The 21,757-nt window shown below is 41.2% G+C and overlaps 2 protein-coding genes across 2 annotated transcripts in view; one reads left to right on the forward strand and one right to left on the reverse strand.

The window, feature by feature from the left end:
* Positions 1-21,757, forward strand: part of LOC306998452 (uncharacterized protein) — a 460,366-nt gene that overhangs the window by 122,932 nt on the left and 315,677 nt on the right. The gene's annotated exons all lie outside the window — the stretch shown is intronic.
* cacna1eb (calcium channel, voltage-dependent, R type, alpha 1E subunit b) overlaps positions 1-21,757 on the reverse strand; it is a 138,182-nt gene that overhangs the window by 110,592 nt on the left and 5,833 nt on the right. The window contains exons 2-3 of the mRNA XM_079614372.1: positions 15,002-15,107; positions 14,386-14,525 (exon numbers count right to left, since the gene is read on the reverse strand). Of these exons, the coding sequence (XP_079470498.1) occupies positions 14,386-14,525; positions 15,002-15,107 (246 nt within the window). The remainder of the gene's footprint in view (positions 1-14,385; positions 14,526-15,001; positions 15,108-21,757) is intronic.

Consider the following 21,757-nt stretch of genomic DNA (forward strand, 5'->3'; position numbering starts at 1 on the left):
AGTTGAACATGGCCATCGAGTTTCGTTACGATTGGCCTCCGTTAACCTTGTCTAATGGGTGCTTAAACTTCATTGGCCAATGGCGGCCATTTTTTTTTTAGATACGCCAATATCCTTCTAGACATAGATGGCCCCTTGGGCCAAGACACTGCATACCAAATTTTAAGTCAATCGGACAAACGGTCAGGTGTTTATACGTTTTTTCTGTGTTATAGCGCCACCATGTGGCCAATCGACGCGTTTTTTTTATCGTGACCTCAAATTGACCTCCTACACATTTGTACCAAGTTTGGTGAAGTTATCTCATTTACTACTTGAGTTATAGGCGTTTTAGTAATATAGGCTCCTCCTACAACGTTAATTTTACGCCCCCTAGCGACCGTTAATCGATAATTGAACTTTTTTTCAATAATTATTGATTATCAGACTCCAGAGAACATTTCTGCATTGGTTTGGTTCCGATCGGGCGAAAAACCAGGGACTAGTTCGCAAAAGTAGGTTTTTGACAAAATTCAAAATGGCGGAAAATCTATCATGGCGGAAATTAAATCGGAGATATACGTTTTTTACGTCAGGTGGTCAGCTTTCCAATGATATAAGACACTTGAGTCTACGACATACGGTCTAGGAGTTATGACCAGTTTCGCGCAATTGATCGCTATAGCGCCACCTATGGGCCAATCGGTGTCATAATTTGATAACCTCTCCTCGATTTTTGTACTACCATCTGGCAAAGTTTCAAGGCTCCAGCACTTATGGTTTGGGCTGCACGATGCGTTTTACGGCAGAATAATAATAATAATAATAATAATTAAAGCTGCAAGCAGCATTTGTCGGTGTTCAAGCTTTTAAGGCCTTTAAGGCCTTTAAGCACATTAACGTTAAAATATATTATGATTTATTTAGCAAGCATTTAACCACTGACATCATAGATGGAAAAACACCATTTACAGCCAATACAGGCAATTTACCATAGGACATATATGATTTTTAAGCGTTTTAACAGTTATAGCGCCACCTATGGTCCGATCTCCATAAAATTTTGCATGCTTGTTAATGATGTTATTGCACATATGCTCACCAATTTTTGTGAAGTTCTGAGTTTTTATTTAGGATTTATAGGCTTTTTAGTGTATTTTGACACGCCCCTTTTCTAAATTAGCCTATTTTACCATGCGCAAAATGCAAAAGTTCAACTTTTTTTTAATAATTATTGATCTAGAGAGTCCAGAGAATTGTTCTAGATTGGTCTAGTTCCGATCGGGCGAAAAACCAGGGACTAGTTCGCAAAAGTAGGTTTTTAACGTAATTACAAATATTTCATTAACGAATCGATTGACAGCATTAGTTCTAGAGGCAAAGTTGTTCAGCATGAGGAGATCTATCAAATGATATGCAAATTGTGGGGATTTGTGCAACACCACGTGATTACAGAGCCATAAAACTCGTTAGCGCCAACTAGTGGCCGATTTCTTTCAAAACTCTTACAGACCTCTTTGGCCACGAGTTGAACATGCCCAACGAGTTTCGTTCCGATTGGCCTCCGTTAACCTTGTCTAATAGGTGCTTAAACTTCATTGGCCATTGGCGGCCATTTTTTTTTTAGATACGCCAATATCCTTCTAGACATAGATGGCCCCTTGGGCCAAGACACTGCATACCAAATTTCAAGTCAATCGGACAAACGGTCAGTTGTTAAAATGTTTTTTCTGTTTTATAGCGCCACCATGTGGCCAGTCGACGCGGTTTTTTTATCGTGACCTCAAATTGACCTCTTACACATGTGTACCAAGTTTAATGAAGCTATCTCATTTACGTCTCGAGTTATAGGCATTTTAGTAAAATAGGCTCCTCCCACAACGTTCATTTGGCGCCCCCTAGCGACTGCGATTTAAAAATTCAACTTTTTTTCAATTATTATTGATCGACAGACTCTAGAGAACATTTCTGCTCTGGTTTGGTTCCGATCGGGCAAAAAAACAGGGACTAGTTTGCAAAAGTAGGTTTTTGACAAAATTCTAAATGGCGGAAAATCTATCATGACGGAAATGAAATCGGAGATATACGTTTTGTTCTCCAGGTGACCAGCTTTCCAATGATATAAGACACTTGATTCTGCGACATACGGTCTATGAGTTATGATCAGTTTCGCGCAATTGGTTGCTATAGCGCCACCTATGGGTCAATCGGGCTCATAATTTGATAACCTCTCCTCGATTTTTGTACTACCTTGTGGCAAAGTTTCAAGTCTCTAGCTCTTACGGTTTGGGCTGCACGATGCGTTTTACAGGAGAATAATAATAATAATAAAAATCAGTACAATTACAATAGGTTTTCAGCACTTCGTGCTTGAACACCTAATTAAAGCTGCAAGCAGCATTTGTCGGTGTTCAAGCTTTTAACGCCTTTAGGGCCTTTAAGCACATTAACGTTAAAAGACATTAAGATTTATTGAGCAAATATTTAACCACTGACATCATAGATGGAAAAACACCATTTACAGCCAATACAGGCATTTTACCATAGGACATATATGGTTTAAAAGCTTTTTAACAGTTATAGCGCCACCTATGGTCCGATCTCCATGAAATTTTGCATGCTTGTTAATGATGTTATTGCACATATGCTCACCAATTTTTGTGAAGTTTTGAGTTTTTATTTAGTTTTTATAGGCTTTTGAGTGTATTTTGACACGCCCCTTTTCTTAAATGACCCTGTTATAGCCATCCAAATGGAAAAGTTCAACTTTTTTTAATAATAATTGATCTAGAGAGTCCAGAGAATTGTTCTAGACTGGTCTGGTTCCGATCGGGCGAAAAACCAGGGACTAGTTTGCAAAAGTAGGTTTTTAACCTAATTGCGTTTAATTAATGAACAATTCGATTGACAGCATTAGTTCTAGAGGCAAAGTTGTTCAGCATGAGGAGATCTATCAAATGATATGCATATTCTGACGATATTTGAAACACCACGTGATTACAGAGCCGTAAAACTCGTTAGCGCCAACTAGTGGCCGATTTCTTTCAAAACTCTTACAGACCTCTTTGGCCACGAGTTGAACATGCCCGACGAATTTCGTTCCGATTGGCCTCCGTTAACCTTGTCTAATAGGTGCTTAAACTTCATTGGCCAATGGCGGCCATTTTTTTTTTAGATACGCCAATATCCTTCTAGACATAGATGGCCCCTTGGGCCAAGACACTGCATACCAAATTTCAAGTCAATCGGACAAACGGTCAGGTGTTTATACGTTTTTTATGTGTTATAGCGCCACCATGTGGCCAATCGACGCGGTTTTTTTATCGTGACCTCAGATTGACGTCTTACACATGTGTACCAAGTTTGGTGAAGTTATCTCATTTACTACTTGAGTTATAGGCATTTTAGTAATATAGGCTCCGCCTACAACGTTAATTTTACGCCCCCTAGCGACCGTTAATCGATAATTGAACTTTTTTTCAATAATTATTGATTATCAGACTCCAGAGAACATTTCTGCACTGGTTTGGTTCCGATCGGACAAAAAACCAGGGACTAGTTTGCAAAAGTAGGTTTTTGACAAAATTCAAAATGGCGGAAAATCTATCATGGCGGAAATTAAATCGGAGATATACGTTTTTTACGTCAGGTGGTCAGCTTTCCAATGATATAAGACACTTGAGTCTACGACATACGGTCTAGGAGTTATGACCAGTTTCGCGCAATTGATCGCTATAGCGCCACCTATGGGCCAATCGGGGTCATAATTTGATAACCTCTCCTCGATTTTTGTACTACCATATGGCAAAGTTTCAAAGCTCCAGCACTTACGGTTTGGGCTGCACGATGCGTTTTACGGCAGAAGAAAAATAATAATAATAATAATAATAATAAAAATCAGTACAATTACAATAGGTTTTCAGCACTTCGTGCTTGAACACCTAATAATAAAAATCAGTACAATTACAATAGGTTTTCAGCACTTCGTGCTTGAACACCTAATAATAATAAAAATCGGTACAATTACAATAGGTTTTCAGCACTTCGTGCTTGAACACCTAATAAAAATCAGTACAATTACAATAGGTTTTCAACACTTCGTGCTTGAACACCTAATAAATATTAAATACCCATAAATTCACAGGAAGAGAACAGTGAATCTGACCTGTCCAGGATGAACATGGCATCATCACAACAGCCAAAAACACCTGATCAACTTTCTCTTGACTTATTCTTCCCATAACAAGTGTGTTTTATAAACTCACTGTTACAGCAGCCATAGAGAAACTTATAGTAAAAAGTCAAGAGCCCAACTAAAGCAAATAGTGATCTCCATCATGGTGACTACAAACTTTATTATATTCAATAACAAATTAACAACTAAATATCTGTTAATTCTCAACAAGAACTTTTGTACATGTATGAAAGAAATAATAGTTTTATAATGAGTTCTTGTGTTTCTCTTTTTTCTGTTCTTGTTTCTCTGTCATTCAGTGATTCTGCTTATCAGGAGTTCATCAGAGTCTCAATTCACTCACTTCTTTTCATTCACTCTGTCAAGTGGACTATACTAGTGAACTAATGTAGGGAATAGTAAATGAGGGTATAGGGTGTGTTTGGGAAAACAGTCTCTTGAGTGTCGATTTTGAGCGCTGTTAATTCACAGTATATTCCTGTAGGCTATTTTTAGGCTACGGTATATTACTGTTTAAATGGAAAATTTTATTATATTGTCAGAAATTGGCTTTTTTTTACAGCAAGGGTTAACAGTGCAGCGATCATAAACAGAAACCTGCTTGATGAGAACAAACCTCACTGGTTTTTGCAGAAGCTCAAATGAACTGCATAACACACAAGAATGAACCTCATTGGTTTTTGCAGAAGCTCAAACGTGCTGCGCAACACGAGAATGAACCTCACTGGATCTTGCTGAAGCTCAAACGAGGTGCGTAACACGAGAATGAACCTCATTGGTTCTTGCAGAAGCTCAAAAGAGGTGTGTAACAGGAAAATTAACCTCATTGGTTCTTGCAGAAGCTCAAACGAGGTGCGTAACACAAGAAATAACCTCATTGGTTCTTTCTGAAGCTCAAACGAGGTGCGTAACACGAGAAATAACCTCATTGGTTCTTGCAGAAGCTCAAACGAGGTGTGTAACGAGAAATAACCTCATTGGTTCTTGCAGAAGCTCAAACGAGGTGTGTAACACAAGAAATAACCTCATTGGTTCTTTCTGAAGCTCAAACGAGGTGCGTAACACAAGAAATAACCTCATTGGTTCTTGCTGAAGCTCAAACATGCTGCATAACACGAGAATTAACCTCATTGGTTCTTGAGGATGTTCAAACGAGGTGCGTAAAACACAAGAATGAATCTCATTGGTTCTTGCTGAAGCTCAAACGTGCTGCATAACAGGAAAATTAACATCATTGGTTCTTGCGGAAGCTCAAACGTGCTGCGTAACAGGAAAATTAAAGGAGAACTCCAGCGCAAAATGAACCTTTGGTCTAATTACACATTGTTACCTAGTCAACCGTTATCTGAGATTTGTTTTCATGATTATCGAATGTAAATAGTTTTATCTCTAAAAACAGTTTAGCCTATAACGCTAGTATAACGCTAGTATATGGGGCGTAGAGTAATGACAAATAAAAATCGCTTGTTAATACCACTAACAAGGCTCAAAATAGCCCCACACTAACACGGCAGCATAATGAGGGTCCCTACCTTCAAACCGAAGCATTGAGAACTTTGACAGTGTCCAGACAGTTTAATAAGAAGATATTTTATACATACAGTCAACTTCACGTATACAAGCAGAAGCCATCTTAGAAAAACAGACTCGATCAGTCGATCAACGAAACGCCGATCTAAATGCGCTGAACTGTGTAGAATCTCATATGGTCCAGCGCATTTAGATCGGCGTTTCGTTGATCGACTGATCGAGTCTGTTTTTCTAAGATGGCTTCTGCTTGTATACGTGAAGTTGACTGTATGTATAAAATATCTTCTTATTAAACTGTCTGGACACTGTCAAAGTTCTCAATGCTTCGGTTTGAAGGTAGGGACCCTCATTATGCTGCCGTGTTAGTGTGGGGCTATTTTGAGCCTTGTTAGTGGTATTAACAAGCGATTTTTATTTGTCATTACTCTACGCCCCATATACTAGCGTTATACTAGCGTTATAGGCTAAACTGTTTTTAGAGATAAAACTATTTACATTCGATAATCATGAAAACAAATCTCAGATAACGGTTGACTAGGTAACAATGTGTAATTAGACCAAAGGTTCATTTTGCGCTGGAGTTCTCCTTTAACCTCATTGGATCTTGCTGAAGCTCAAACAAACTGCGTAACACAATAATTATTCTCATTGGTTCTTGCTGAAGCTCAAACGTGCTGCTTAACACGAGAATGAACCTCATTGGTTCTTGCTGAAGCTCAGACGTGCTGCTTAACACGAGAATGAACCGCATTGGTTCTTGCTGAAGCTCAAACGAACTGTGTAACACAATAATTATTTTCATTGGTTCTTGCTGAAGCTCAAACGAGCTGCATAACACACAAGAATGATTCTCATTGGTTCATGCTGAAGCTCAAACGTGATGCGTAACACGAGAATGAACCTCATTGGTCCTTGTGGAAGCTCAAACGTGCTGCGTAACAGAAAAATAAATCTCATTGGTTCTTGCGGAAGCTCAAACGTGCTGCGTAACGTAACACGAGAATGGACCTCATTGGTTCTTGCTGAAGCTCAAACGTCCTGCGTAACACGAGAATGAACCTCATTGGTTCTTGCGGAAGCTCAAACATGCTGCGTAACAGGAAAATAAACCTCATTGGATCTTGCTGAAGCTCAAACGAGCTGCGTAACACGAGAATGAACCTCATTGGTTCTTGCTGAAGCTCAAACGAACTGCGTAACACAATAATTAATCTCATTGGTTCTTGCTGAAGCTCAAACGTGCTGCGTAAAAAAACAAGAATGGACCTCATTGGTTCTTGCGGATTGTTATCGATAATGAAAATAATCAACAACAAATTTGATAATCGCTTATTCACATCTGTGCACGCTGCTCAAATACCATCAGCCAGCCATGTCGCTTTACAGTAGAGAATAACCCATTGCTATAAACAAAACGCATATGGAAAATAGCGGGGGACACATGTGAGCTGCTGTAGGAAAGGTACAGCAGTGAACTGTCATTTCAACATTATGATACTCATATTTGTTTTATCATGTCAAATGCAAAGTTTCTCCATATGTTCCCAGCAGACCTGTGAAGAAAAAAATATTTAAAATTGGCTCTGTCCCAGCAGATTCACTTGCAGCTAATCATTAATTTCAGATGAAATGAAAGCCACAAGCAATGGCCTACTGGCCTTGTTTCAGTTCCCAGATGAGTGAAATGACACATGTAGTTTTCTTTTAAGTCTGACTTACTTTCACTGTTTTTAAAGAGGTCAGGTATGTTGGAGCCAAAAGTGTGTCAGATATGTAGCAGGGATAATCTGTTTGATTTCATATTTTAACCATCATTTCAAGATCAGAATTAAGAGGAAAAAATGGCATTTAAAGAGAAATTACATTAATAATTAAATAAAATTATTATTAAAATTATTATTATTATAATAAATCTGAACTTATAATAAGGGTGTATACAAATATACAGTTATGTGGATCTTTCCAGGCAAAACTAAGAACAGTTGCTATGATATACAGATATCAAAACCAAGATTGGCCTCATTCATAAAACGAGCAAAAACAAATTTCTATGTAAAAACATTTTGTATTTAACTTAATAATTAGTAAGACTGGATTTAAGAACAATTTACACAGAAATATGTTCTGCTCATGATTTATGAATTAGGCCCAGTCGATGCACTGCAATATGTCTATGCAACTAGAAAGAAATTACACCTTTCATTGATATGATGTGTGTTAAAATCAATGTCAGACCTTGTTTCCCACCTTTTAAGAACATCTATAAAATGTGAAAAAAAGACCTGGCATGATTTCTCATAATTCCATCTATTAAATGGATAAAATCTATTGTGCAAAATCATTTCTTGTTGTAGACACCCACATTACCTTGACAGGTTTGGCTGGCTAGCAGAGACTGTAACTACACCATTGACAGCCATTCAAATGTAGTTATGTATTTGGCTAAAATGTTAATCATTTTTATTATATAGTGGATGTTTCTTCAGTGATAGTTTTTAGAGGGCTCTTAATAGAGTGAAATAGACTGTCTATTTCAAAAAAAAGTTTTCTTTGTTGCAAGAAGTTGGTGCAACAATAGTGCGTTGCAATTCAAACTGGTTAGATCTTTTTTAGAGAAATGAAAAGGAACAAATATTTTATTCACAGTTTCTCTAGAGGTGCCCGTGACTCAAGGTGTGTCGCTCCCGCATCGCCTCAGAGGAAGAGGAACAAGGCTTCCTCCATCTCACCTAGTCCGGTGGTCCCAGAGCTCCCCGGTATGTTGGGCCCAAGTCTGGTTGTCCTGAATGTAACAGAGTCATATGCCATGGAGGCCGTCCCAGAGAACCCCCTTTTCCTGTCAGAGCCACGGAGGCCATCCTAGCCAGCCCTGCCCGATTGAGTAGGCCGTCCTCTCCCTTTATGCCTCCGCAGTTGTGTGGGACTGGGCTGCACACACTTCCCTGCTGGCTCCCCTCACTCCTGTCTCCACTGAGTTGGCCACTCTCCCTGTCATGGCCACAGAGGTCTTGCCAGAGGTGCCGAATCCCCCTGCACCTCCGGCTCCACCCAAGCTCCCTGCACCATCCTGGCCCTCTAAGCCAGGACTGGAACCCAACAGAGCCCCCCTGGTCCATCCCCCTGGCTCTGCTCTGGCCCTCAGCCGGGTCTCCAGACCCACCAGAGCCCCCCTGGCTCTGCTTTGGCCCTCAGCTGGGTCTCCAGACCCTCCAGAGCCCCCTTGGTCCATCCCCTGGCTCTGCTCTAGCCCTGAGCCAGGACTCCAGACCCACCAGAGCCCCCTGGTCAATTCACATGGCTCTGCTCTGTTCCTCAGTCGGGTCTCCAGGCCCCCCATGGCCCCCCTGGTCCATCCCCTTGGCTCTGCTCTGGCCCTCAGCCAGGACTCCAGACCCACCAGAGCCCCCTGGTCAATTCACATGGCTCTGCTCTGTTCCTCAGTCGGGTCTCCAGGCCCCCCATGGCCCCCCTGGTCCATCCCCTTGGCTCTGCTCTGGCCCTCAGCCAGGACTCCAGACCCACCAGAGCCCCCCTGGTCCATCCCCCTGGCTCTGCACTGGCCCTCAGCCAGGTCTCCAGACCCACCAGAGCCCCCCTGGTCCATCCCCCTGGCTCTGCACTGGCCCTCAGCCGGTTCTCCAGAACCGTCGGAGCCACCCTGGTGCAACCCTCCGGTTGCTCGCTGGTCATCTGCCTGGTCTCCAGACCTTTCTAAGACATCCTGGGCTCCCATCTGTCCCTCCACTCCTTTTCTCTGTAAATTGACCCCTCTCGCCATCTTGTATTGTCATGTTGGTGTGTGTCTGTCCTGTGTGGTCATGTTGGTGTATCGGTTAATGACCACAGAGAGTCAGGACCTCGGTTTACCGTCTCATCCGAAGGACGGCGCTCTTTGGCAGTATAGTGTCCCCGTCACTATACTGGGGTGTTAGGACCCACACAGACCACAGGGTGAGCGCCCCCTGCTGGCCTCACTAACACCTCTTCCAGTAGCAACCTGGATTTCCCAGGAGGTCTCCCATCCAGGTACTAAACAGGCTCAGCCCTGCTTAGCTTCAGTGGGCAACCGGTCTTGGGCTACAGGGTGATATGGCTGCTGATATGGCTTATCCAGAACCATTAGTGTTTTTGAAAAATACTGGAACTGTGCAAAAATGGTTCTGGTGCGATGTGTGGGCGAAGTGCTGGGAGCTTATCCTTTAATAGCAACGTCTCACCTCATGAATATTAAAATAGTAATGAATGCACTGGCCCTCGCACTACAATAGAGCTGCACGAATAATCTTTAAATGATCACGAACTCAATTCAAACACCCATGCGATCTTATTCCTAAATGACGAAAACTTCACACCGGAACATTCAAATCTGTTTGCGCTGTCGTTGAGAGTACAGTTGTCAATGAAATCGCTTTACTTTCACTGTCTTTTTAACTACACAGTATCGATATTTCTGTGTTACAAATATTCAAATGATCACAGAAGTACTGAGATAAAAGTTTATAGTTCGAGTATAAACACTGATGTCTACGGTAGCAACCAAAACAGAGTAAATCACCTTTTGAAAGTCGCTGCCTTCAAAACAAGTGTAACGATTACATCTGATGCTTCAAAACATTCATAAAGATGACTGTTAAAGCTGCAGTCTGTAACCTTTTGTATGTTCAGAATTTACTAAATTTATATAATGAGCGAGTACATCATGAAGGCCTTTTTTCAAACCGTGTTTTTGTCTTATGCTGAATCACTACGGTAAGCCTGTAATAAGCGTTTGGACTACTTTACACCGGTCAGGTTGGCACCGCTGTGGAGTAGCCCAGTGCCTGACTCACCCACGTCATAGACATAAACAGAGAGAAGTAGCTCCGGCAACAATGTTCTTCCGCAAGACACATACAGTTCTGTTTATTAACTGCTAGAGCGCTGATTCATCCAGTAATGAAACAAGTGAAGTCTTTATGAATCAATCATTCAAACCGATTTAAAAAATATTATATTTCACCTGTCTGGATCTTCCATGTGTGTTCAAGCACATTCTACCCCTTCTGAGAGAGTATTCTCCACTGCTGGAGATACAATAAGCTATAGGAGAGGTCCCAAATTATCCTAGAGAATGCAGAAATGTTTATTTTCCTTCAGAAAAAGTAATTATTTTTGCAAAATTTGCTGAATTAGTTGACATTACCAGTCTCATTTGACAAGTATAAGAAATAAACACAAAACGTATTGTGCATTGTCCCCTTACTTCTATTTTTTATTAGTTGTTTTAATAAGTTTAATTGAATGGGAACCGAAACCCGAATTGTTTGGCAGAACCGGAATTGGAAATCAAAATATTTCTTACAATTCCCAAGCCTATATATAGTATTGAGTCCTCGCCTCATCCCTTCACCCCCAATCTGACAGATGCATACTGAGTGAAAAGTGTATTAAACCCTATGTGATGAAACAGGTTGTTATAAGGGGAGGGGGAGATCCACTTATTAATACTCTTTAAATTCTTCACAAAAAAAAAAAAAAAAACACCTAGAAATTATCAGTTATTTCAAGAAATACTTGTATTGGAATAGAACTCGATGCTGTTTAAGTAGCAATGTGGTTTTGGAACCAATGTCTATTGTAACATCCTTAAAACAAAACTGTTTTATAAAATCACATTTCAGCCCTTTTAACTATTGTTTAAGAAAAAGGATGAGCCAATATATATTATATATTCTAGATACCTTATTATTCAAATTAGTTTGATTTTTAGAATGCACATTCGCTTCCCTTTCCCTTAAAACTGTATTCACTTTTATGTTAATTTTCAAAACACTAAAATGAGAGGTAGCCAAAACAGTTTTCATCAAACTGAGGACACATGTATAAAAGTTTGTGTGACAAGTTAAAGGGATAGTTCACTTTGAAATTAAATTTTGGTATGTTTTAGCTTACCTGAAGTGCATCCAAGATGTAGGTGTCTTTGTCTCCGCAGTAGTTTCAATTTTGATATTTTTAGGTAAAACCGTTCTTGTCTGTCAGTCATATAATGCAGGTATATAGGCACTGTCTCCAATAGCATGCAGAGAAAAGTCCAAACGAAACAAGCGGTTTGTGTGATAAAACGTACAGTATTTATATAGTTTTTATCTCTTTTACACAATGACGTCTAAGTGATCTGTTTATCGGAAGTGATCTCTCGCGCGTGTACGTCACTCATTGTTTACGCCAGAACCTATGCACAGAACAGAGATTGTAGGTAGGACGGCTAATAGAAATGGTACTAGTTTGCGCTTATCTGGGATGTTTACACCGATGTAAAAAAAATAAATTTACGTAAGCTCCACTTCCGCAGCATTCCGGCGCTTTATGTCTGTGCAAGCGACGTAAACCGATCAGATGGACGTGGTTGTGTAAAATAGATGAAAACGATATAAATACTGTTCGTTTTATCACACAAACCGCTTGTTTCGTGTCTTAGGCCATCAATGTGCACTTACGATGGGGAATTTTTTATTTGGACTTTTCTCTGCATGCTATTAGAGACATCTCTGCATGCTTTTGGAGACAGAACCTATATACCTGCATTATATGACTGACAGACAAGAACGGTTTGACCTAAAAATATCAACATTGAAACTACTGCGGAGACAAAGACACCTGCATCTTGGATGCACCTCAGGTAAGCTAAAACATACCAAAATTTAATTTCAAAGTGAACTATCCCTCTAAACTCAACATGCACCTCATATGCAGATTCCTAATCAACGTATCTTTAATTTGGCCTAAATTAGACAGGTTATTATCTAGCACATATTATGTTGAATTAATGAATTTTGCTTATTTGTCGTGCTTATATTATCAGTTGTTAAACAAATTAGATGTATTCTGTTTGTATATTTGTATGCATATACATTTGGTCTTCACAATCATAATCAGTAATCATTGTTTGTTTGGATTGTACAGTTTTTGTCACACAATCTGTTTCCATCCTTATTATTTAATGCATGTAATGTATGCGAGTAGTTGATTTCACCATATCCTCTTTAGACAAACATTCAGTCTATGCTATTAAGACTTTTGGCATCCTTGCATCTACTAACTTGTGTAATGTCTTTTGTACTCTAATGTAGTGGATGCAATGCACAACTGCAAAGGCAAGATGGAACAGAGGTGAACAGAAACAGTTCATTGAGGAGGTGGCCTGCTGTTCACAACCCACTCATAAACTCAGCCCAGCAGCTAAGAAATGTATTTAGCCTGTAGGGCAGATAATCCGGTAGTGACTGTGTTCTAATTTAGGAATGTGGTCCTTTTTTCTCTAACTTCCTTCCAATTCATGGACATTGCTTACGTTGCACGAGTGCCCACTATTGACAGAGCCTGTGCAATGGGTTTAAATTTGAATGCCTTAACCCCTTGATCACTTGGAACCTTCTATGGACCTGATTTATTATTAACAGTTATTTTTTTTAGAGGAATCTTTTTATGCACCCCTCTATATACATATGGGTATGCTTGGACTGTTGAGAAAATGTTTAAAAAATAGACAAACATGTAACATTTAGTAACTAATAGTAAATTACAAATAGCTGCATTTTGGAATATGGAGTAGTGATAAAGCTTTTAAACGGCCGAGCCGGTTCAGAATCTAACTGAATCGGACTTTAGTTCCGGATTGATGACACAACATACACATCTGAAGTAGCGTGCAACACCAAATCAGCAAATAAGCATGCCCAGATGGGTTACTGAACCAAAGAACCGTTTGGAATGATTGAATCAAACCTGCAGGCAGAGTTGAAAGTCAGCTTTTTGGTCATATCCGACTCAAACATAACCAGTTCTAACTGTCAAAGTTTTCCCAGGATAAACAACTTTGACAGAAATTAAAGCTCTTGCGTAAAGTTCTGTCAGGAAGACTCAATGTTAGTCACTCATTACTTTCTGGTCTATCCAATCACTATCTAATACTTGGCGTATAAAAGATTGTTACTTACACATGTTTGAGTTCGCAGATGATGACGCAAACATTCACCTCCATCCTCCCCACCACCACCAGGATCCCTGTCCATACCTCCCCGTGGGTCGGCTGCGCCCTACCTTCGTCTTCAGAGAGGATATGCAGAGTCCGCTACCCTCCGAATGTGATCTACTGACGGGGCCTGCGCCAAAGAACTTTACCATCCAATATCTTTGTTTTTCATTTTCTGGTCTATTTATTAATAAATGTCATTGTGATAACATCTCACCTTCCTAGTCTTTTAGTCGTTCATTTCAAAATGGTTCTTTGGTTTAATAACCAACCTGGACATGCTTATTTGCTCATTTGGTGCTGTGCTACTTCGGATGTGTGTCTTGCATCATGAACTCAGAACTAAAGTTTGATTCAGTTCGATTCTGAGAATAAGCCTGAAGGTATATGAATAGGTCCCTCAGTCAGAATTGATGATGTTAAGATCAGCTGTAACTGTAGTCATCCTGCTTTTGTACCTGAGAGTGCCTATTTTTATTTCGGATGATTGCGCACACCTATCCGATATTACACATGGCAGAAATCTTAGGACAGATACCTACTACCTCTTTACAGTCCTATCACAGATTTTTTTAAATGGAAGCCATACTTTCTATATCTGTATAGCTCTAACCTGTTATCTCAAACTATTCATAACTGTGAAGTATTGAAAAAAAAAAAAATCACTTACCCACTTAGCACAACAATGAAGTCCATTACATTCCAGCCATTTCTGAGATAGGAACCCTTGTGAAAAACAAAACCAAGTGCCACCAGCTTGATACCAGCCTCAAAACAGAAGATCCCAATGAAATAAGGCTCTGTCTTCTCCTAATGGACCCAATGATAAAGAAACAGATAAAATGTATTAAAGAAAACAAATGATCAGATTTAATTTTCAGAGTTAGTATTGTAGGCAAGTTTCTTTTATAGAGACATACTCTCCTAATCCGGCCCAGGGAAACTATAAGTACAGTGTTCAGTAGTTACTGTATAATGCATGGTTTGAGATTTGCTTAATTTGTGCCTAGGAAATTGGCCGGGTTTGATAGTGTTAATGAAGGTTGAAAAACTAGAAAGTGTATGTGCTGTGGTGGTGTAATTGAAGATTTGTATTGTTGCATAGTTAAATTGGTATTTTCATTAGGAATTGGTTGACAGTAGCTTCTGAGTAAAAGAATGAGGTTTATTTTGGACCCTGGGAGTCAAATAATTGAAATAATAAGTAGTATAAGTAGTAGCAAACGTTTTGAAGGTTCGGTTATGTTTCTCTAGAATATGGGTATATTTATGTTTTTAATGCTTACCAGCCTTTTGGACATAGGTGTCTTGTCCTCACCAGGAAGATGTTGCTCCAGGGATAAAACAATACAGTTGGCTATTATGGTGGCCAGGATCATATACTCAAACGGAGTAATGTCATAGAAGTCAAGGTAAATATTATATCAGAGGAAATAACGCACGTCATTTCTAACAAAATGAGAACTATTAAATTAAAACATTCTAGCTTGCATCTAAAAACAATGAAGACCTCTTCTCTTCAAGACTCACAGTCTCTATCCTTACTACTCAATATATCAAAACATCCTGCATACCTGCATTAATTCCCTTTTCTCTTTAGTAGGAACATACACTGAATACACATTAATGGTTATGAGTCATTCCGTGTCAACTCAACCCCGGCAAAAAAAATATATTTTGAGATTTGTCTGGTGAAAGAAATACTTAAATGAAGAAGAAAGCCAAAATATTAAATATATGGATGCATAAAATTCTGTAGAGAGGGGTCAAAATGACACATTTTACCTGAGATTTGGAGCTAAATTACAGGGGGGTAAACATGACTAGAAAGATGGCATCGTTATTTTATTTTTTACACAGAGATTGGTTGGTCTGGTAGTTAAATCTGTTGATTTAAGCAATCTTTTTTGCATTATATGCCAACAGTAAAATCCAAAAATGGGGAAAAGCACTTCTTATGTTTTTTGCCCCATGTTTGCATGCCTGAAAATTAAAATTATTAAAGATATCTTAATATTCTTTTAGATTCTACTTCTTAACAAACATTTCGTTTGGTATATTCATTTTAAAGGCATTTTGTATATGGTTCAATTCCAGAGATATGAATATCTTAATGCGGCTCCATGAGTAAATTGGTTCCTTAAACCAATATGGGACACTTTGCATACAGTTGATATTTTCTTCTTTTAAAGAGGAATATTTGAACAACAAATAATATTATCATCTATTCTTATGTTGTTTATCCGTTTTTTTTTTTTTTGTCGATATGTGTGTTTTGTAAAATTTCTGTATGTAGGTTGACACTAGAAATGTAAGTTAAATGTAAAGAGTGCCATAAATATTATTTTTCCAAAGTTTGCGTGCATGTAACTCTTTAGAAGTATTAAAGATATCTTAATATCCTTTTATATTAATCAACTTTTCCTTTTCCTTAATTTTAAAGACCCTATGGGCCCTGTGCACAGCTGCACTACTTCCTGAACTTAAGCTGGCTCCTTTGTTTCCTGTCTGCCAGGATTGGCCAAACTGATTAATCCAGGTGTGTCTGATTATTGTTGTTGGTCAGACACACCTGGATTAATCAGTTTGGCCAATCCTGGCAGACAGGAAACAAGGAGCCAGCTTAAGTTCAGGAAGTAGTGCAGCTGTGCACAGGGCCTATATGGTTCAATCACATAGAAATGTTGATCCCAATGCAACTTCATGATCAAATTGTTGAACTTTACCCATTTTCATTTATCTTTGTCTTTCTTCAGAAAAAATATTTGGTTGATTTGACATGGAATGATCCTATGTATCAGTAGCATATGGACTTGTTTGATTAAGGCCCCGTTTACACGATGGGAAAACGCAGATATTTCTCTGCGTTTTGGCCTGTCATTTACACGAAAACGCCGTTTTTATCCCAGAAAACGATCATTTCTAAAAACTCCGGCCAAAGTGGAGATTTCTGAAAACGCCGGTTATATGTTGTCGTGTCAACTGGGAGAAACGGGGTTTTAGGTTCTCTCTTGTCGATTCTGAGGATTCTGATTGGCTTGCATGGCTTTTATCCTTCTCCCTACACTGCCGCTCATAGGTTTGGCATAGTTATAAAGGCGCTCGACGGCGTATTTATGCGGGTTGTGTGCACGATGTTATTATTGAAAACGGAGGGGGAGAAATATTCGTTTCTCTAAATACCCGGCTATGTGTAAATGTGGCCTAAATGTGAGCTAATCATTCTTATTAGTTAACTTGTCATCCAGTAAAGAAGATGACTATATAAATGGCTCAGTGCTGCAGTAATGGAGTGTTTGAGTGGATTATGCAGGTAAGAAGCATGCATATCTTCATTGACAGATGAAGTGGCTGCATTGTCTTGCTTTAGCTCCTGTCAGCCTTGATTAGCTTTGTAGTGGTTTTTCCACAACTAGTCAACTCAAACCCAACATGTCTACAAGTGGTAGAATGGTAGATTGAAATTGATCGTTGGTGCAGCCCCTAATAGCACATTCACATCCATTAAATGTAGTCTGCCACACTCAAAAAATATTTTGATAATGAATGAATGAATATCATCCAACAGTAATGTATTCATTGAAATAGCCAACCACAACCTAGCCACCCACATCACTCTTCAGCACAATGATAAACACTGACCACAAAAACCTCAACAACAGAAACTCTTCAAAAAGTCAAACATAACAGCATTAAACACATTAAAACGTATACAAAAACACCTGATTTCAACATTTACTCTCCTTATACTCTCAGTCTATGCAAAGGATGCAGGGAACTACAAACCCACTGGGAAATATTTTATTTTAAGATGTATTTGCACGAGTATAGTAATAACTGTACATTAAGCATAATGGTAACTAACCCTAAACCAAACACTAACATAACTCTATAGTAAGTACATGTAGTTAATTAGCATTACTGTCACATTAAATTGTAACCAAAAATTTTGTTACAATTACAGCAAATACTAAGTTGATGATCAACATTATTATGTCAAGAGACATTAAAACCTAACTTAAAAAGTTTAAATAAGTCTGAATTTTTAACTTGCAACCATGAATGTATTTAAGTTGTAGTAATAGATCCCCTGGATTTCTTTTTAGAGTGCATGGCTCAGGAATGCAATTTAAGTGAGTAAACCTCCCAATTATATTCTAGCAACACTTAGTCTAGCATCTCTTTCTTTAGCTTTGCTGGCTGCATCCAGCAGAATGCCTTGGGAACCTGTGTCAATGTGGAAAACGACACCTCTGTTTTCAGTTGATTCTGACATGACCACTGGAAGACCAGATGACCATAAGATGTCTTCCTAGTAGAAGAGTAGATCAGAATCAACAATGTTTTTAAAATATAGGCCAGCCTTTAAAACAAGTAAAATATGCCCCTAAATAATTAAAAAAGAAGTCTTAATTATTGACACTACTTTTTCTAGTGCTGGATATTGACAAATTTGTCTATTTGAATTAATTTCTCAAGCAAGCTCTAATAGTAGAGAGCGATATTTAAACCATTTTGGTACTGTCCTAACTTCAGCTGAAGATATCATTCCTTGTTTTAAAGGTGCTGTATGGAGTTTTTCTACTAAAATGAATCCATTTTTTATTACCTGTGTATGAAGGGGTTGTAATCTCACAATAAAATGATCCACTTGGCGGGTTTTGCTATTACCTCTGAAAGCAAGTATTCCTATTTCTATGTGATGCTCTGGGTCGGATTTGCAGCGAAATCCAGTGCCGTGACTACAATCTGAAACATCACCGCTAGATGCCGCTGAAAACTCCATACAGCACCTTTAACTGAATTAGTTTTTTACTTATTACTGATTCTTAAACCCTGGTTGCCCAATCTAAAGTTGTATTGATAAGTAAGGAATTTATAAAATGTTACTGTTGACTTTACAGTTGGATTGCAGAAAGAATGATGGGCTGTAAACTGGATTGTCACTAAAAATAATTGTACATCCATGAAACACAGCAAACAAATGTTTGAGGCCATAGCAAAATTATTTTTCCAAGCCATTCCATAATTTTTCCATATGCTTTGGATCACTGAACTTCAAACATAAACCTAAATGCAAATCTGTAAGTGATAAAAACATGTGTTTTAGGGTACTGCGTTTTGGTTTAGCTTGCACCAGTCTGTCTTATAGTCTCAGATCATAAAATGTTCTTCCAAAGAATATCACATTAATGTTTCTTTGGAACAAAACAGTATACAACTGAAATGTCAAATGAAGTTTGACATTCAGAATTATAAGCAAACTCCCTAGCAAAACCTTGCCAATATGTTAAACACTTAAATATCTATTCTGGACAAGTGATCCAGAATGAGATTATGTTGATAGAATGTTTTTGGAGTGGGCTGGACGATGACATTGGCCAACTGATGCCAGGGGGAGGTCCCAGCTGGACCCTGGCACAGTATTTAGACTTTGCCCTGCTGCAACATGGCCGCCACACCAGACCTTCTCCACGTCTTGTCTCCCGAGCCTGAGCTTCTTCACGTCACGTCTGCTGAGCCAGAGACTGTTCACGTTTGCCGAGCCAGAGACTGTTCACGTCTGCCGAGCCAGAGACTGTTCACGTCTGCCGAGCCAGAGACTGTTCACGTCTGCCGAGCCAGAGACTGTTCACGTCTGCCGAGCCAGAAACTGTTCACGTCTGCCGAGCCAGAGACTGTTCACGTCTGCCGAGCCAGAAACTGTTCACGTCTGCCGAGCCAGAGACTGTTCACGTCACGTCTGCCGAGCCAGAGACTGTTCACGTCACGTCTGCCGAGCCAGAGACTGTTCACGTCACGTATGCCGAGCCAGAGACTGTTCACGTCACGTCTGCCGAGCCAGAGACTGTTCACGTCACGTCTGCCGAGCCAGAGACTGTTCACGTCACGTCTGCTGAGCCAGAGACTGTTCACGTCACGTCTGCTGAGCCAGAGACTGTTCACGTCTGCCGAGCCAGAGACTGTTCACGCCTGCCGAGCCAGAGACTGTTCACGTCTGCCGAGCCAGAGATTGTTCACGTCACGTCTGCCGAACCAGAGACTGTTCACGTCACGTCTGCCGAAACAGAGACTGTTCACGTCACGTCTGCCGAGCCAGAGACTGTTCACAACAATTCTGCCGAGCCAGAGACTGTTCACAACAATTCTGCCGAGCCAGAGACTGTTCACGTCTGCCGAGCCAGAGACTGTTCACGTCTACCGATCCAGAGACTGTTCACGTCACGTCTGCCGAGCCAGAGACTGTTCACGTCACGTCTGCTGAGCCAGAGACTGTTCACGTCACGTCTGCTGAGCCAGAGACTGTTCACGTCTGCCGAGCCAGAGACTGTTCACGCCTGCCGAGCCAGAGACTGTTCACGTCTGCCGAGCCAGAGATTGTTCACGTCACGTCTGCCGAGCCAGAGACTGTTCACGTCACGTCTGCCGAAACAGAGACTGTTCACGTCACGTCTGCCGAGCCAGAGACTGTTCACAACAATTCTGCCGAGCCAGAGACTGTTCACGTCTGCCGAGCCAGAGACTGTTCACGTCTACCGATCCAGAGACTGTTCACGTCACGTCTGCTGAGCCAGAGACTGTTCATGTCTGCCGAGCCCGAGACTGTTCACGTCACGTCTGCCGAGCCAGAGACTGTTCACGTCTGCCGAGCCAGAGACTGTTCACGTCTGCCGAGCCAGAGACTGTTCACGTCTGCCGAGCCAGAGACTGTTCACGTCTGCCGAGCCAGAGACTGTTCACGTCTGCCGAGCCCGAGACTGTTCACGTCACGTCTGCTGAGCCCGAGACTGTTCACGTCACGTCTGCCGAGCCAGAGACTGTTCACGTCACGTCTGCCGAGCCAGAGACTGTTCACGTCACGTCTGCCGAGCCAGAGACTGTTCACGTCACGTCTGCCGAGCCAGAGACTGTTCACGTCACGTCTGCCGAGCCAGAGACTGTTCACGTCACGTCTGCCGAGCCAGAGACTGTTCACGTCACGTCTGCCGAGCCAGAGACTGTTCACGTCACGTCTGCCGAGCCCGAGACTGTTCACGTCACGTCTGCTGAGCCCGAGACTGTTCACGTCACGTCTGCCGAGCCAGAGACTGTTCACGTCACGTCTGCCGAGCCAGAGACTGTTCACGTCACGTCTGCCGAGCCAGAGACTGTTCACGTCACGTCTGCCGAGCCAGAGACTGTTCACGTCACGTCTGCCGAGCCAGAGACTGTTCACGTCACGTCTGCCGAGCCAGAGACTGTTCACGTCACGTCTGCCGAGCCAGAGACTGTTCACGTCACGTATGCCGAGCCAGAGACTGTTCACGTCACGTCTGCCGAGCCAGAGACTGTTCACGTCACGTCTACCGAGCCAGAGACTGTTCACGTCACGTCTGCTGAGCCAGAGACTGTTCACGTCACGTCTGCTGAGCCAGAGACTGTTCACGTCTGCCGAGCCAGAGACTGTTCACGCCTGCCGAGCCAGAGACTGTTCACGTCTGCCGAGCCAGAGATTGTTCACGTCACGTCTGCCGAGCCAGAGACTGTTCACGTCACGTCTGCCGAGCCAGAGACTGTTCACGTCACGTCTGCCGAAACAGAGACTGTTCACGTCACGTCTGCCGAGCCAGAGACTGTTCACAACAATTCTGCCGAGCCAGAGACTGTTCACGTCTGCCGAGCCAGAGACTGTTCACGTCTACCGATCCAGAGACTGTTCACGTCACGTCTGCCGAGCCAGAGACTGTTCACGTCACGTCTGCTGAGCCAGAGACTGTTCACGTCACGTCTGCTGAGCCAGAGACTGTTCACGTCTGCCGAGCCAGAGACTGTTCACGCCTGCCGAGCCAGAGACTGTTCACGTCTGCCGAGCCAGAGATTGTTCACGTCACGTCTGCCGAGCCAGAGACTGTTCACGTCACGTCTGCCGAAACAGAGACTGTTCACGTCACGTCTGCCGAGCCAGAGACTGTTCACAACAATTCTGCCGAGCCAGAGACTGTTCACGTCTGCCGAGCCAGAGACTGTTCACGTCTACCGATCCAGAGACTGTTCACGTCACG

Source organism: Phoxinus phoxinus, assembly GCF_949152265.1.
Source record: "Phoxinus phoxinus genome assembly, chromosome: 5".
Lineage (NCBI taxonomy): Eukaryota > Metazoa > Chordata > Actinopteri > Cypriniformes > Leuciscidae > Phoxinus > Phoxinus phoxinus.